General features: G+C 46.4%; 1 protein-coding gene across 1 annotated transcript in view; it reads left to right on the top strand.

Moving 5' to 3' along the window:
- Galnt17 (polypeptide N-acetylgalactosaminyltransferase 17) overlaps positions 1–16,967 on the top strand; it is a 425,585-nt gene that overhangs the window by 327,092 nt on the left and 81,526 nt on the right. Inside the window, exon 6 of the mRNA XM_048433766.3 lies at positions 14,076–14,193. Coding sequence (XP_048289723.1) covers positions 14,076–14,193 — 118 coding nt within the window. The remainder of the gene's footprint in view (positions 1–14,075; positions 14,194–16,967) is intronic.

Consider the following 16,967-nt stretch of genomic DNA (forward strand, 5'->3'; position numbering starts at 1 on the left):
TGAACTTAGGCCCTCTGGAAAATCGACCAGTTCTCGTAACTGCTGAGCCATCTCTCCAGCAACCTCAATTAAGACATTTTTCAAATGCATTGCAGGAAACATAGATGAAGCAGGAAAATCTCTGTTCTTGGCCTCACTCACACTTAGCCTTTTAATTGGTAGACGTAGTGGTTTGTTAGTACATTTCAAAATACCTTGCCTGAGATTCAAAACAATGTTAGGACAAACACAGAGGAGGGCTAGGGATGGCTATTTAGAGGGCCGAAAATAGCCCAAGATAAATTGTGACTGGCCCCTGCACCTTCAACATCCCAACCTCCTCATGTTGATGATGTTCTAAAGTACTGGTTCTCAACCTTCCTAATGTTGCGACCCTTTGATACAGTTCCACATGTTGTGGTGACCCCAACCATAAAACTGTTTTTGTTACTACTTTATAACATTAATTTCGCTACTGTTATGAATCACAATATAAATATCTTTGTTCTCTTGTGGTCTTATGTGACCCCTATAAAAGGGTCATGAGACACCCCTCCCAAGGAGGTCACAGCCTTCAGGTTCAGAACTACTGTTCTAAGGCATTAAATGGCCTTGCAGAAGGCTCACCAGAACGTTCGGTTCTTTCTGAGGAAATTTGTTCACAAAATTGAGAGCATCCTTCATCACTGTAGTGTTTGAGTGGTTGAGAGGCATCACTGCCTTCCTACACCCACAAATGGAAATAACCACAAGCTGATCTTGGGTTTTTCTGCCAGGAAGTTACATAGGCTTTGCCCTGTGGCCATGGGCCCTGCCGTCACTGGCCAACCGGTGGTCAAGCTTTCTCTGTGATTTTCTTTATAACTTAGAATCAAGCATCTTTTCAGCCCTTCTCTTGGACGTGTACTTTATAAAGGGTTTACTTGATTTGCAATTGTGTGTGTCTATGAGTCTATGTATATAGGTGCAGTACCCATGGAGACCAGAAGAGGGCGTCAGATCCCTTGCAACTGGAGTTACAGGCAGTTGTGAGCCATGCGGTGTGGATACTGCAAGAGAAGTGTGCTCTCTTAAATGCTGAGCCATCTGTCCAGCCCTGTCTCTTGCTCATCTTTAAAGAGATTAACTCGGCTGCCTTCTGCACGAAGCAATATATAAAATATGTGAGCTTTGGAAGTATGGCATTCACTAAAAATGTCAAGAAAATAGATCAATTGGGATATTATACCATCAATATCAGAAAGCGCGTAGTAAGTGTAAGATCGTGAGCTTAACGACTTTCCTTAAAGCAATCATCTTTATTGAGGTATGGTCTCGTTACCTTCAGCGATCAACTTGACACAGCCTTCAGTCTCCTGAAAAGGGAGCCTCAACTGAACAATTGCCCAAAGCAGATTGGCCTCTGGGCATATCTGGGAGGAGGTGGATCTTCATTCTTAACTGATGCAGGAGTGCCCCGCCCACTGTGGGCAGCCACATTCCCTAGGCAGGTGGTCCTCGTCTGTATAAGGAAGCTAGCTAAGCATGAGCCCAAGAAAGCCAACAAACAAAATTCCTCCATGGCCTCTGCCTCAAGAAACGGCTACAGTTCCTGCCCCGGCATCCCTCAGTGACAGACTGTGACTTGGAAGTATAAATCAAGTAACTTTTCTTCCTCTACGTTGCTTTTTTTTTTTTTTTTTTTTTTTAGCAGTGGAAAGGCAACCAGAACAAGGTATTAGTTGATATACAGTGAATGCCACATTTGATCTATGTAATTTGGTGACCTTGACATACATACATCTGTGACTGCATCACCACCCCACGGTCAGGGCAATGCATGTATCCATCTTTCCCCCAAAAGCGTCTGGGTTCCTTTGGCACTTTGGCAGGACTGTTGTTTGACTGACTTTGCTCTTCTTGTAATGGGTCTTTATAAGGTGGTGCCAAGTCAGAAGAAGTAGGTCCCTAGGGGCAGCCTTGCAGGTAACACCTGCCCTCCTCTTCTGCTTGGCTCACACCAGGCTTGCATCACCCATTCCCACCACCACGGGCGCAGCACCTCCTGCCACCACACCTTCCCCAACGTGATGTGAGGTCAGAGGTCAGTGTTACCCAGACTGGCCAACAAACTCTAGAAATCTCTTTGTCACCAACACTTCAACGCCGGGGCTGCAGGAGCGCACCGCTGCCCCTGGCTCTTTCTGTGAGCGCTGGGGATCCAAACTCAGGTTCTCGCGTTGATACAGCAGGCTCTTGCCTGTTGTGCTGTCTCCCTAGCCTCTGTTATAGCAATGGCTTTGTAGCCCTAAAGCCTGAAGATTGCTCAGCCTCACCACCACAATACTAAGTTATTTTCCAGAAAAATGCTGGGCGCCCAAACTCACTCCATAGCCAAGGATACCTCCTGCCTTCGCCGGCCAATAGTGCTGAGATTACAGGTATCTGCCACTCCGCCCATGCTGTGTGATGCTGGGGGTGGACCCAGGGCTCTGAGTGTGCCAAACAAGCAGTCTCTGGCTCACCTAAAGCCCCAGCCCCCAAACTTGATTCTGTTTTTCTTTTATCCATCTTCCTTCCCTTTCTCTTCCTCCCTTCCTTTCCTATTTCTTTCCCTCCCTCGTCCTTTCTTGGCTTCCTTTCCCTCCTCCTTCCCTCTCTTTTGCTCTAGTAAAAAAAGATAAAACACTCAGGGCTTTGAACATACTAAGCAAGCAGGTCCTCCACCCCCTGAGCTGCATCCTCTCCCTTGTGACTCTTGTGTCCTTGTCTCCTTGCTTTTCGTGAGTGTGACAATCCATTATTCTTTCTCTGGAGACCAAAGCACAGTTTCAATTTCAATCCCAAGCCACATATATACATATATACATATGTATATATCAGCATTGACTTTCTTTCTCCACATCTGGATACAGCTTGCTCTTCAGCCCTCATTTTCACTCATGATGGAAAAAGAAAACCCATCTAGGTGTTTCAAGGTAGTCCTCGTTTCTTCCAATTGGAAACGTGATCACTTTCGGGAGAATTGCTCTGTTAAATTGGGTTTAAACATGCTATTCTCTGTAGGCACAATTCTTCCCCCTCCCTCTCCTCCCTCCCATCTTCAGTAAAGATGACAGCAGAGCGAAGGGAGCTGCGTCTGCCTTGTGCCCAAGGGAAATATCTCTGACAACAGGTCTTCCTTCGAGGATCTTTCTGCTTCTAGATGACCTAACACCTTGTACTTCTGGTTATTTTTCCTTTGAAGATTCATATGATTAATTGCGTGTCTTTGTCTACGTGGAGGGTGTGCACAGGTCATAGAGGCCGTCAGGTCACCTGGAGTTGGAGTGACAGGTGGCTGTGAGTCAGCTGCTGTGGGTGCTGGGAACGGAATCTCCAAAGAGCAATACATATACTCTTAACTGTTGAGCATCTCTCCAGCCCCATGACTGCAGTTACTAGGGATTTTTCCCCCTCTTCATAGCTGATCCCTTATCATGAACCCCAATATTGATGTCCTTCCATCTCTCCCTCCAGCATTCTGATTCTTCTCTTGTCCCTATTGAGTTTATTCCCCTTTCCCCCAAGGCTATGCAGAAACACCAGGGCTCCTTGCAATGCTGTTCTGTCTTTGGGCACTATGAGCATTATTTAAGATCCACTTTCTGCCTGAACATCAATCCCTCTACTATTTCTGCTCCCCTGCCTGGATTAAGACATCTGTTCTCTCACCTTCCTGCCCTTTAGCCCATTTTCTGGATCCCCCTCCCTCGTCTGTGAATTCCAATTGGAGCAGCCTAGCTGAGTGGCTTTGTCTTTCTTCTTTCTTCCAAGAAAAAAAACCACAAATTGGGTTTAAAAATGTACCCTATATGTAAGCCTCTCAGCCATGGCTGTACTTCAGATCAAGTCTGAATGTGGAGTGGTCCCGGCTGAGGACCGGTGGCTTTGGAAGCTCTCCAGAGGCTGGGGCGATGGTCCAGTTGCTAAAGTGCTTGCTGTGTGTTCTGTTGCAATAAGACATCTTGAGCAAAAGCAACGCAGAGGAGGAAGGAGTTTGTTTTGGCTTACAGTTCCACTCATCGGGGGAAATTGGGGCAGGTTCTCAAGCAGGAGCTGGAAGGTAGGACTGATGGTTCTTCTACACATTATTACCTCAGAATAAGGAACTCGCCCTAGCTAGAGAAACACAGCGGAAAACCTAGCGGAATGCTGCGTGTTGTCTTGCTCTCGGGGCTCACGCTTAGCTAGATTCTTACACCTGCCTAAGGAATGGTGCCCCCCCCCCAGTGGACAGTGCCTTCCCACATCCGTTAATAGTCAAGACACTCCCCTATAGACATGGCTACAGGTCAGTAGGATCTTGGCAGCTCCTCGGCTGAAGCTCTCTTACAGGACTCTAGACTGTGTCAAGCAAATTGACACTTACAACTAACTAGGACATTATGCAAGCATAGGACCCAAGTTCAAGCCCCAGAACCCACATAAATAGCCAGGCAAGGTGGGGCATACTTGTAATCCCAGCTCTGGGGAGATGGAGATAGGTGCATCCCTGGGACCGACTGGCCACACAGCCTGGCATACTTGTAAGACAAGTAAGTAACCTTGTCTCAAAGGAGGTAGAATAGCCTTTCTGAGAGATGACACTAGAGAATGCTGTCCTCTAGTCTCCATACACATGCACATACACATGTGTATGCACAGCACACCTGTGTGTCCACACGCGTCTGCACGCAGGAATACACTTGCATTTAAACAATAGTAACAAACCAGACTTACCCAGGTTGCCCTAAGCCAGTATTGACACCCACTGCAGGGCCATAGACCCCTTCCTGTGACTTCATATGGTAGCCATCTTTGATCTGTAAAGAGGATTTAGAGATTTATAAAATACTTCTCTCTCTGGTGGCTGACTCATGCACTTGAGACCCCGTTGAGACTGCTGCTTTAACAGTTAATCTCAAACGCTGGCTTTGCGGCCACAATAGACAATCTCTTTCAGTTCCTCCCACCCCGGCGTTGGCGTCTTTATCATCTCAAGGTTGTGGCTGCCTCCAGATGGCAAGGCTGGCGAAGGAGAGAGAAGCCCACACACCTTTCAAGGTAACTGTGGTGTCGTTCCACTCAAACCCCTTTCTTAAAGCGACTTGGGCAAGGCCGCCTGAGCCAGGGTCGAGAAAGGAAGGTGTTTGGATTCCGAATACAATTGTTATTCTTGGGCACACAGAGAGCTGATGCCGACAAACACCTAAAGGTTGGTGAAGTTTGTGGTGTTTGCTGAAGACTTCGCCGGGTCATCATCTCTTGGACCTCAGTGGGTTGAATAATTGCAACTCTGTGTGTGTGTGTGTGTGTGTGTGTGTGTGTGTGTGTGTGTGTGTGTGTGGTGTCTGGGAGGTGCACAGCTGTGTAGAGGGCAGAGGTAAACTTGAGTTGTCATTTCTCAGATGATATCCATGTTGGTTTTTGAGACAGGGTCTCTTGCTGGCCGCAAACTCACCAGTTAAACTGGGCAGGGTCGACACTGTGCCCCAGGGACCCACCCGTTTCTTCCTCCTGGATGCTGGGGTTGCAAGTACATGTCGCTGTATGCAATTTTTTTTTCGTTTAGTCTGGATTGTGGGAATCAAATTCAAGTGCTGGTGCTTGCAAGATGAACATTTCACGGACCGCACCTTGTCCCAGTCCCAACTGTACCTCTCTTAGAAACATCTTTTAGATGCTAAGGATGAATCCAGTGACTCTGCTTGTAGTAGATGTGAGGACTCTTGGAGCTGAATTTGTGATTGCATTGGTTGCTTTCATAACTGTGAGAAAACACTCAGGAAGAGGACACTTTGATGCTGGCTCACGGTCCTCCTTTACTCCTCTCTGGGACTCAGTTACAGTAAAACTGGTGACTACAAGGAATGCATTTTTGCTCCATGAAGGTTCAGTTTTTTGGCTCCCATCAAGACATTGGTGACAGATATTCATCTATAAAAATATTCCGCCCAGGAACGGGTAGGTGGCTAAGCTGCGAAAAGGCTTGCTACACAAACATGAGGGCCTAAGTTCAAACCTGGCCTCCTTTGCTTTCTATTGCTGAAGAAAACACAATGACCAAAAGCAACGTGGGAAGGAAGGGGTTTATCTCAGCTTACAGCTCTCCAGCTACACTGCATAACTGTGAGAAGCTGGGAGAAGAACTCAAAGCAGGAACTGGAGCAAAAACCATGGGCGAGCACTGCTTGCTGGCTTGCTTTCTGTGACTTGCTCAGATTTCCTCCTCTTCCTCCTCCTCCTACTCCTCTCCCTCCTCCTCCTCCTCTTCCTCTTCTTCTTCTTCTCCCTCTGATTCTTCTTCTTCTTCTATTTTATGTGTATGATTATTTTGCCTGGTGCTTGCAGAGGTCAGAAGAGGGCATCAGGGGATACCCTGGAACTGGAGCCATGGATGACTGTGAGCTATCATGAGTGCTGGGACCCAAACCTGGATCCTCTGTAAGAGCAGCACATGATCTCAACTGCTGAGCCATCTCTCCAGCTCCTCAGCTTGCTTTCTTATGAAACCCAGGACCACCTGTCCAGGGGTGCCACAATGGATTGGGCCCTCCCAAGTCAATCCTTAATCAAGAAAATGCCCACGCAGATTTGTCCACCGGTCAGTTTGATGGAGAGGCATTTTCTCAGTTGAGGTTCTCTCTTTCTGGATGTCCCCATCCCCAGCCTGTGTTTAGTTGACAAAAAAAAAAAAACTAACCAGCTGCTGGGTGGTGGTGGCTCACACCTTTAATACCAGCACTTGGGAGGCAGAAGCAGGCAAATAACTATGAGTTCGAGGCCAGCCTGGTCTACAAGAAGTAGTTCTAGGACAGTTAGGGCTATTACACAGAGAAACCCTGTCTCAAACAACAACAACAACAAAAACCTAATCAGCACACTACCATATAACCTATGTAAAAAGGCCAGGTATGGTAACGTGATGAATGAGGCAGAGGCAGGGAGATTCCCCAAAGCTCATGGTCCAGTCAGCCTAGTCAGCATGGCAAGCTTCAGGTTCGACGAGAGACTCTGCCTCAAAGCAAGGTGAACACACACACACACACACACACACACACACACACACACACACCCCTCATAGCTCTCTCTAACCAGACAGAAACAGTCTATGTTTCACTGAAATCAATCATAAACTTATTTTTTCCCAAAACATTTATCCAGCCATGTCTCATCTCACAAGTTAGTTAACTACACACCTAAAAAATATGTACCTCAGGCTGGAGAGATGGCGCTGAAGTTAAAACATGTACTGTTTGGTCAGAGGACCCAAATTCAGCTCCCGGTACCCATATAGGGCACTCCTGTAACTCCAGCTGTAACTCCAGGGATATGACGCCCTCTGCTGGGGACACACACACACACACACACACACACACATACACACACACACACACACTGCTTTAAGAAGTTCTGATAGCTGATAATGGCTTCACAGATCACATCTTAGAACATACCACGCTTTTACAAAAATACTCTTCAAAGACCTATCAGGGAATCACTTCCTCAAAGACTAAATCAAATGCGATTAGCAAAGAACCAATGTGTTATGCTGAGAAAATGACTCCTAGGAAGCATCCCACTGGAGAGGGTGGAAATGGTCTTTGTTTCAATGAAACAAGCCTGAGCAGAAACCAGTCAGCCAAGGAAGCAGGCACTGGAAACTGACAACTTCAATCCCTACTGACGGGTGGGTTTCTTTTTTCTTCCTCCAACTGTGAAAAATCACACTCGAGGAGAGAGAAGATGAGCCTTTCCTTTATCCCCCCACAAACAAAGGCTCTTAACACCCAGGCAGTCTGCTTCCCCCGTTGGTTCAGAGGAAGTTGTGCCAGGGCGAATTATCTCCCCAGCAACAAACGCGAAAAATGCTCCCTCCATTGAACCGCAAAGCTTTGGCCTTTGGGTCCGATCTGTGAGATATATGTGTGTCGAATACGGAGTTTGATTTTTTTTAAAAAAAGGCAGGGGTGCTAACCCTTCTGGTATTTATATGTGTAGCACAGACAAATGGAACTCTGAGTATTAAATTACTTTCCCGTGCAAGCTAAAACTCTCCAAGCCTGCCAACTCCTTCCCCCAAATTATATTTTTAGTGTTTAGCAGCCGCAAGTTCCCAAAAAAAGCTTCAGAATGGGACCTGTTGGTTCATGCGGTGGGAGCGCTCTTAGCTGCTGTTGGTTTTAGCTTTTCTGGTTGGGGAGGCAATAATGTACCAAGGAGTGGAAGGGAGTCTGCCACCACCAGGTAGCTCTGGGATCCTCACTGTTCATAGGAATGGAACTGTGCTTGGTCAGCTTTTTATTATTACTTCTACTGAAGTTTGGGTCGGAAATATTCCCTGAGTCATGGGTGTTAAAGACCTGCTCCCCAGCAAGGTGGCAATGAAAAGTTGTGGAACCTTTAAGAAAGGGATTCTGGGGGCTGGAGAGACAGATGGTCCAGCGGTCACGGAAGTTGACATTTAGAATCAACCTGAACAATCAGTAAATTACTTGCTATGTAAGTATAAGGGCCTGAGTTCAACCCCCATAACCCGTATAAAATGCCAGGTATGTATGGTAGAATGTACTCATAATCCCATTGCTGGAAACGGAGAGACAGGAAGATCCCTAGAGATCACTGACCAGCCAGCTTAGCCTACTTGGTGAGCTCCAGTCTAGGGAGAGACCCTGTCTCAAAATACCAAGGTGAAGGGCTGGAGAGATAGCTCATCAGTTAAGAACACTTCCTGTTGCATTTGCAGAAGACCTGAATTCAATTCTCAGCACCCATGTGGCAGGTTTGAACTATCCATAATTCCAGTTTCAGTGGAGCAGATGTTCTCTTCTGGCTTTCATAGGCACTAGGCACATGCATGGTATACAGACATACATGCGGACAAAACGGTGTGTGTGTGTGTGTGTATGAATAAATAATTTTTAAAGAAATGGACTCTGAGAAGATGGTTTTTTTTTTTTTTTTGGTAAAATACTTACCCTTTAAGCCTGCGGGCATGAGGACCTGAATCCCACTGAGAACAGGCATAACAATGCCATACCTTGGGGCTAGAGAGATGTCATTGGTTAAGAGCACATACTGCTCTTTCAGAGGACTGAGGTTCGATTCTCAGCACCCACATGGTCGCTAACAATGGTCAGTAATTACAGTTCCAGAGACTCTGAGTCCCCTCCTGACCTCTACAAGCACCAGGTACACATGCGGCAGTGCACACACGGACACATGTGTAAACAAAACACTCTTACACAGTAAAAAAAAAATCTTTTAAAGCTATTTTTTTAAAGTGGGCAGCCAATAGTCCAGCTCCAAGTCAGTGAGAGTCTCTCTCTTTCAAAAATAAGGTGGACAGCCCCTGAAGAATGTCACCTAAGGCCATCATCTGACCTCCACATCCATGTGCACCTGTACACACACACACACACACACACACACACACACACACACACACACACACAGGCTGTTGGGGATGTCCTTGGATAGTTCTTTTCCTCTCTTCCTGCCCTCTGGCCAGGAGACAGTTTTTCTCTGCCGTACCTACCTTGCCCTTGCACTTCAGCAAGTGCCCCTTGCTGAAGTTGGCCGGCCAGGTGGCTCAGCAGCTCAAGGGCCTTACAGCAAGGCTGACAACCTGAGTTCATTCCAGGGGACTCACATGATGGAAGGAGAGAACTGGCTCTTGAAAGTTATCCTCTGACCCCAGTAATAGTCATAGTAATAATCGTAACAATAAAATAATAAATACTAAGAAAGCAATGGAACTACTAAATAGAGGTTGAAATCTTTTAAGCCCAAATAAACTTTTTTTTTCTTTGTAAGCGAATGATCTCGGGTGTTTTGCTATAGCAAGAGAACGAACGCTAGATAAGCACAATCTCTGAGTGTCAGGTCCCGCGGACAGGGAATGGGCTTAATGACATCTCTAAAGTAGTGACACTTTGAGGATTACGAATCTCCCCAAAGTAGTGAGGTTCTCAATAGAGGAATTTGCTGGACTGAACAACCTGCAGCACATAGTTCTCCACCCTCCTCTCTATACCAACCGGTGTCCTTAACATCCAGCTTCTGGACCCGAAGGTCAGCATCCCCTGATGGACCTCACACTGTTTATGGGGAAGCACATAGGGAATCAGTGGAGCGTGACGTTCCCACAATATGCACTGTAGTAAGTGGGATGTTAACAGCGAAGATGCCTATTGTCAAAGAAGTTGACACACTGCTCCTCAGTTCTGTGCCTGGAGGACCGGTCCTAGGACCCACCACCGCGACCCAATCCAGTATGCTCAAGTCTCTTACATAGACAGTGTGGTGTTCCCGCAACACTGACATCTTCCTGGGCCAGTAATCGTCTCAACACTGAAAACCTCAGCATGATATCAACATGAAAGTGTGCATTATAATCTTAGCGACTAAGGGTGAGAAGGAAAGTCTGGACATGTTCAGTACAGATGCAATTTCATTTCCAGTTGATGTAGAACCAGGTCCATGGGTGTCAAGCCTATGAGCAGAGGGCTGACAGCGCCAGCTGCTGAAAGCCCCGGGGCTGCTGATACTCGGAGAGTAGGAGTCGCTGAAGCTGATGCAGAGATGTCTGTGAGGATGCTGTGGATTGAAACCGGGACCTTGTGTCGGCTAAATAACTGTGCTGTGGCTTGGCCATGCCACCAGCCCTTCCCTGCGGGATTCTAAACAGGAACTCTACTGCCGTGACCCTCCCATAACTCCACACTGAGTGGTTCTAGCAGGTCATCAACCGCTGAGCTGCTTCTCCAGCCCCTCGCTGGGGGAGTCTAGGTAGGAACTCCTCCAAGAAGTCTCTTCCAGCAGTCTCTTACACACTATAGGTGTGTACTGGTTACCTATCTTGTGGCTATGGCAAAATACCAGACAAAAGTAACTACAGGAAGGGAGGTTTTGTTTTTGCTTCACAGTTTGAGTGGATACAGTCTATCGGGGTATGGAAGTTACAGCAGCAGAAATTAGAAGTCACATTGCACTCATATTTAGTCTAGAACCCCAGACTATTGAATGGTGACATTCTGTTCAGGGTGGGTCTTCCCACCTGCGGTAGTTTGAATGTAACTGGCCTCCCTAAGCTCATAGGGAGTGGTACTATTAGGAGGTGTGGCCTCGTTGAAGTAGTTATGACCTTATTAGAGGAAGTGTGCCACAGTGGGGGTGGGTTTTCAGGTCTCATATGCTCAAGTTATGCCTAGTTCAGTTCACTTCCTGTTGTCCAGGGATCAAGATGTTGTTCCTTCTTCACTCTCAGCTCCTTCTCCAGCACCACATCAGCCTGCATGCCACCCTGTCCCTACCATGACGGTGATGACCTAAACCTCTGAAAGCCCCCAGTTAAGTGTTTTTGTTTATAAGTGTTGCCATGGTCAGGGGGTCTCTTCATAGCACAATAGAAACGATAAGGCATCTCCTCAAAGAACCCAATCTAAAAACTCCCTCACAGACATGCCCAGAGGTTTGTCTTCAAAGTGGTTCCAGGTCCCTTCAAGTTAATAATCATTGTCATTCATCTTGGGTTAAAGATAATATTTTGGCCCACATCTTAGAAGGTCTCATTCCTTCTATCATGACTGGGAAAACATGGAGGAGTTCATGGTGGGAGTTTGTGACAGAGACTTCTTACATTACAGAGGCTGGAAGTCGGGTCTGAGGTATGACCTTCAAATCCCTACCCCTGCAGTGACCTACCTCTTTCACCTGGGCCCCGCCCCCAGAGGTCCTCTCAAATAGCCTGTGGGGGATAGTTTAGATTCACACATAGAAGATGTAGAAGCAAACAGCGCCAAGCTCTTGGTCAAACCCATGAAAAAGACCAGCCTGGAAACCCGGAAAGCTTGATCCCTCTGAATGGGAATTCTCGTGGCCACCACCCATGCCTGGCTGACTCTCTCTTCCTTCCTGCCTCTCCGTCAGCTGGACTGGTTGTGTGTGGTGCATATATTTTGTATAATCGCAACAATAAAAGCGATTGTTTTTAATTTCTGTTCTTCTCCTCTGTAATGGAGCTATTAGGGCATTGGCAGATTCCCTTAATATGATTATCATTTTTGAATGATTTTGAGTGGAAATGTTTGTGCTAATGGTAGTAATTGCAGTTGAGTTTGAAAAAATGAGGATGTACGCAGGCGTTCAAGAATCTCATCATCCCCGGCGTGCTATTGACTACGGCTCACATGGCTGGACAGGTGGCACGGATGCCCATGGTGGAAGTGAGGCCACACTTTGTTCTCGGCTCACCAATGGTGAGGATGAGGCTAGCTCACCTGACACCGGACACAGCAGGTCTCGTTGTGTCAAAGCGGCAACTTCCTGCCAGGGAACTGGTTCTCCCAGGCAAAGGACAGCTGATCATTTTAAGTCCATTCAGATGGCCCCGGAATAGCAAGCGGTTGTGGTCTGAATTGATTAGCAATGACAATGCTGGCTGGCCCAGCCTCAACTCATTAGCGTAACCTAGGCTGGGTGTGAATTAACTATGTAGCTGAAGCTAAACTCACTTAGTACCCTAGATAGGCCTCATGTATATGATGTGTTCTAGCCTGACTTTAAGTTTACCATGTAGCCCATGCTATCCTTGAACTCACTATGTTGCCCAGGTTGGCCTTGAACTTATTATACAGCTCAGGCTGGCCTTGAACTTGAGACATAGTAAAGGGTTGCCTTGAACTCTCTCTGTAGCCAGGCTGTCCTTGAATTCACAAACCCTTCTGCCTCCACCTTCCTCCTGCTGGGATTTTAAATGTATACCACTATGCCCAGCTTGACTGTGCGTGTATCTTTTAACTACTAAGTCTCCACATCTTTTTACCAATTAGTCACAATGTTTGACTAGGACTGTCACTTGTTCCTAGCATTATGAGGTTACCCCCACAGCACTTTGTTTACATTTGTTTCAAAGGGGCCTCATCCTAGGGCTCCTTTCAGCTTCGCCTTCCCACAGTCAGTCAGATTCCTTGACACTGTGACAGATTCCAAACACAACTTCTTCACAAGATGCTATCAGCAGTGGCGTGACTCTTTGTTCTGCATCAGGATCAGCCTCCCGACCCTTGCCTTCAAGTTCTGGTGAAGTACCCAGGATGCAGACAGACAGGACAGGCTTCCTCTGGTCTCCTGAGGACCAGCACCTCCCTGAAGAGCTGTCTTTCCTTAGTCCTGTCTCAGTGGGGAAGCATTTCAGCTCTGTTGGAGCAAAGATACCCATAGACATGAATACTCTCCTCTCTGAGTCCTCTTCCTTCTTAAGACACCAGCTTCCAGGTCTAGTGTCTCCAGACAGAGCATGGATATTGGATCCTTTGGATTTTGGACTCTAGGCTAGTTATTTTACCCATTGCTGTGACCGAATACCTGACAAACACAACTTAAGAAAGGAAGGGTTTATTTAGGCTCACAGTTTGAGGGCACAGTCCATGCTGGCATCGGGAGCACGAGGCTCCTGGCCACACTGTATCCACAGTCAGGAAGCAACCAGAAACGATGCAGCTGCTTACTTTGCCCTCCCCTTTTCATTCAGTTCAGAGCACCAGCCCATGGGATGGTGCCGCCCTCCACTTGCGGAGGACCGATCCTTTCTTCCTCAGTTAAGCCTCTCTGGAAACACCCTCAGAAGCACAACCGTGGGTGTGTCTCCTAGGTGATTCCAAACCCAGCGTGTTAACGTTGAAAATTAACCATCACATATCCTCTCATTTACCTTCATGCTTCAAGTTTAACCATTCCTGTCTGTTCCCTGGGTCGAGCAGAATAGAGCTGTGCCTCGCACCGAAATTCCTTTAGAGAGCCTCTCTGGACCTCCGCGGAGTTACTCTGCTCTTTTGGGAGTACAGGGAGAACACCATGCGTGAGACTGGTCTTTACCATGTTTAATCATGGTTCTGGGATATCCCCGGGTGCATACACTCCCTGTTCTTCTGCAGCTAAAAGGCAGCCTTATGGAGAGATGAGGAGTGGGGAAATTGAGGACTCAAAAAGAACTAGAGCAGAAATCCCTGCATACTTCATGAGTGTCTGAAAGAAAAAAAAAAGACGTCACCTTCCTACACATTGACGATCTTGCTTCTTTCTTTCTCCCACAGGACACCAGCCATGATTGGCTGCTCATTCGTGGTCAACAGGAAGTTCTTCGGTGAAATTGGTCTGCTGGACCCTGGGATGGATGTGTATGGAGGAGAGAATATTGAACTTGGAATCAAGGTGGGTAATTTGGCATCCCTTCCTCCTGGTTTGTGATGTGAACTTCACCCTTGAGGTATGTTCCAAGCTTTTTAAGCCTATCAAGTGTGGGTTGTTTATCCCTGTCCATTCCAGCGGAGAGATTTAAGCAGAGACATCGAGACTTCTTCAGTGTGGATGACTTGGGCTTTCCGTCTCTAAAGACTGACCCTTGTATCTCATGTTTAGTGACCTGCTCTGGATGATAAGTAGAGAGCCTGGTGCTTTTATCTGTTTAATTTCTTCTCAAAACCAAGTTGTCTCCTGAATTAAAATTTCTATCCAAAGTATCTTGATGGTGTTGTGGGTTAATTTTAATTGTCAACTTGATATAACCTAGAATCACCTGAGAAGAGTCTTCATGAGGAGTTTTCTAGATAAGTTTGGCCTGTCGGCTTGTCTGTAGAGGATTGTCTCCAATTGTCGGTGGATGAAGGAAGACCCAGTCCACTATGGGAGGCACTACTCCTTAGGCAAAGGATCCTGAACAGTGTAAGAGAGCTGAAGGCAAGAGAGGAATGAAGGGTGTATTTGTCCTCTCTCTGCTCTCGGCTATGGGTGCAATGTGACCAGATGCTTAAGTTCTTGACTTGACTTCCCCAAAATAATATATCTGGAATTGTAAACCAAATAAACCCTTCCTTCTCAGTATTGAGTTTGGTTATGGTATTTGTCACAGCAACAGAAATGCAACCAGAGCAACTCTCTACCTTATTCCCTAGAGACAGGGTCCCTCGCTGAGCCTCCAGCTAGACTAGACCAGCAAGCCACAGCAGTTCTCCTTGGCTTCACTTTACATAGTCCTGGAGTTAAGTAAGCAATGGCCAGCTTTTTACTTAGGTGCTGGGGATTTGAACTCAGGTCTTCATGCTTGCACAAGTGTTCTTACCTCCAGATCCATGTCCCCATCTTTTTCTTGAATACAAGAATGATATGAACAGGTGCACACACTCTGATAACAGTGCCAATGAAGGGTTAAAGGTTACATCAGGGGAGAAAGTGTGGGGATGGAGTTTAAGCATTGTCCTTGCAGAAGTAGATGTGTGGCTGGAGGGGTCACCAGGGACAAGAGGGGCCCCCCACATTTGAGGCCAATTCAGGTTGTTCTCAGTGGCTGTAAAGCTTGTTGCTGAAGTTCATTAGAGCGATGCTCCTCTGCCCACACTCACAGACAGGTTTCCTTTCCCCTTTTCCTTTGACTCGTAGGCTTTGCTAGGCTGTCCTTGAAGCTGTATATCTTGAAGCTGTTTAGTCTGTGATGTTTTGATAGACGTACAGTGTGAAATGATCAGTATCATTGAGCTAATTAACATACCTGCACCTATGGAGTTGCTGCTAGCGAGAGATGAACATAAGATCTGATCTCTTAAGTCAGTGGTTCTCAACCTTCCAGAAGCTACAACCCTTTAATGTGGTTCTTCATGCTGTGGTGACCCCCCAACCATAACATTATGTTCATTGATACTTCATAAGTATAATTTTGCTGCTGTTATAAATCATAATGTAAACGTCTGTGTTTTCTGATGGGTCTCAGCGACCCCCGTGAAAGGGTCATTTGTTCCTCAAGGGGATCGTGATCCACAGGTTGAGAACACTGTCTTAGAAAATCAGGAGAGTTTGGCTTGTTTGTGACACCCGGGATGGAACTCAGGGCTTTGAATGCCAGGCAAGTTTTCTATCAATGCTTAAACTCTTTTGGTGTGTGTACAATGGACTTATTATAACTATACATAAGTAAACAAATCTTTTCTTTCTTAAATTGTACATTCAGGGTTTTTCAATTTTTCATGCATGTGCATGTGTGTAGCATACCTGATTTTGTATGTGTATGCACATGGAAGCCCCAGGTTCATGTATGGAATCATCTTCTATCATTCTTTTACCTTATTCATAGAGGCAGGATCTCCCAATCAAACCTAGAGTTCATCAATGTGAATAGTGTTGCTTGCTAGCTTGCTCTGTGGATCTTCTGCCTCCTCCTTCCAAGGCTGAAATTACAGATGGTCTTCCATGCACACCTGACATTTACATCAGTTTCTGGGGATCTGAACCCCAATCCTCAAGCTTGTGATCCAGGCTTATGTCAGGTATTTTTATCACAGCAACAAAAGGTAGCTAATACACCAGAGCTCCCTGTTAAGTGAAAGAAGTGGATGCACACTGCTTTGTTTTATAGGTTATATCCCTTGTTTACACAGCATGGAGCAAACACTAGCTAAATAATAAATGTACCGTTAGGAAATCGATTCCCATTCTACCAGTTCTGGTGGTATGAGCCTGCCATTCTGGCACTTGGAAGGCAGAGCTGAGTTGATAATGAATTCAAAGTCAGCCTAGGCTACAGGGAGAGCTTGTGTTGAAAAGAAGAAAGGGCAAGAAATTAAAAGGAGAGAAATAAGGGAAGGAGGAAAAAGAGAGGAAGGAAGGAAGGAAGGAAAGAAGAAAAAGAGGGGTAGAGAGAGAGGAGGAAGCGGGGAGGAAGTAGTGGAGAATTTTCTACATACTCCAATATGATTTTCACCCATTGTACACGTTCACGTGTGTATATAATTTCACCTATAAAAATTACACAGAGGGCTGGCAAGATGGCACAGTGGGTAAGGGGTGCTCCAGGGAGCCTGACAGCCTCCAGAATCCACACAGAAGTTGTCCTCTGACCATCACATGTGTGCCACGGTATGGGCACGCCTCAGAAATAAATCAGCACATTTTAAAAAGGAAAGAAATACCAGGCCTGTGGGGTATTTCGATGTCTG

The sequence above is a fragment of the Myodes glareolus genome, chromosome 2 (genome assembly GCF_982192425.1).
Source record: "Myodes glareolus chromosome 2, mMyoGla1.1, whole genome shotgun sequence".
Taxonomy (NCBI): Eukaryota; Metazoa; Chordata; class Mammalia; order Rodentia; family Cricetidae; genus Myodes; species Myodes glareolus.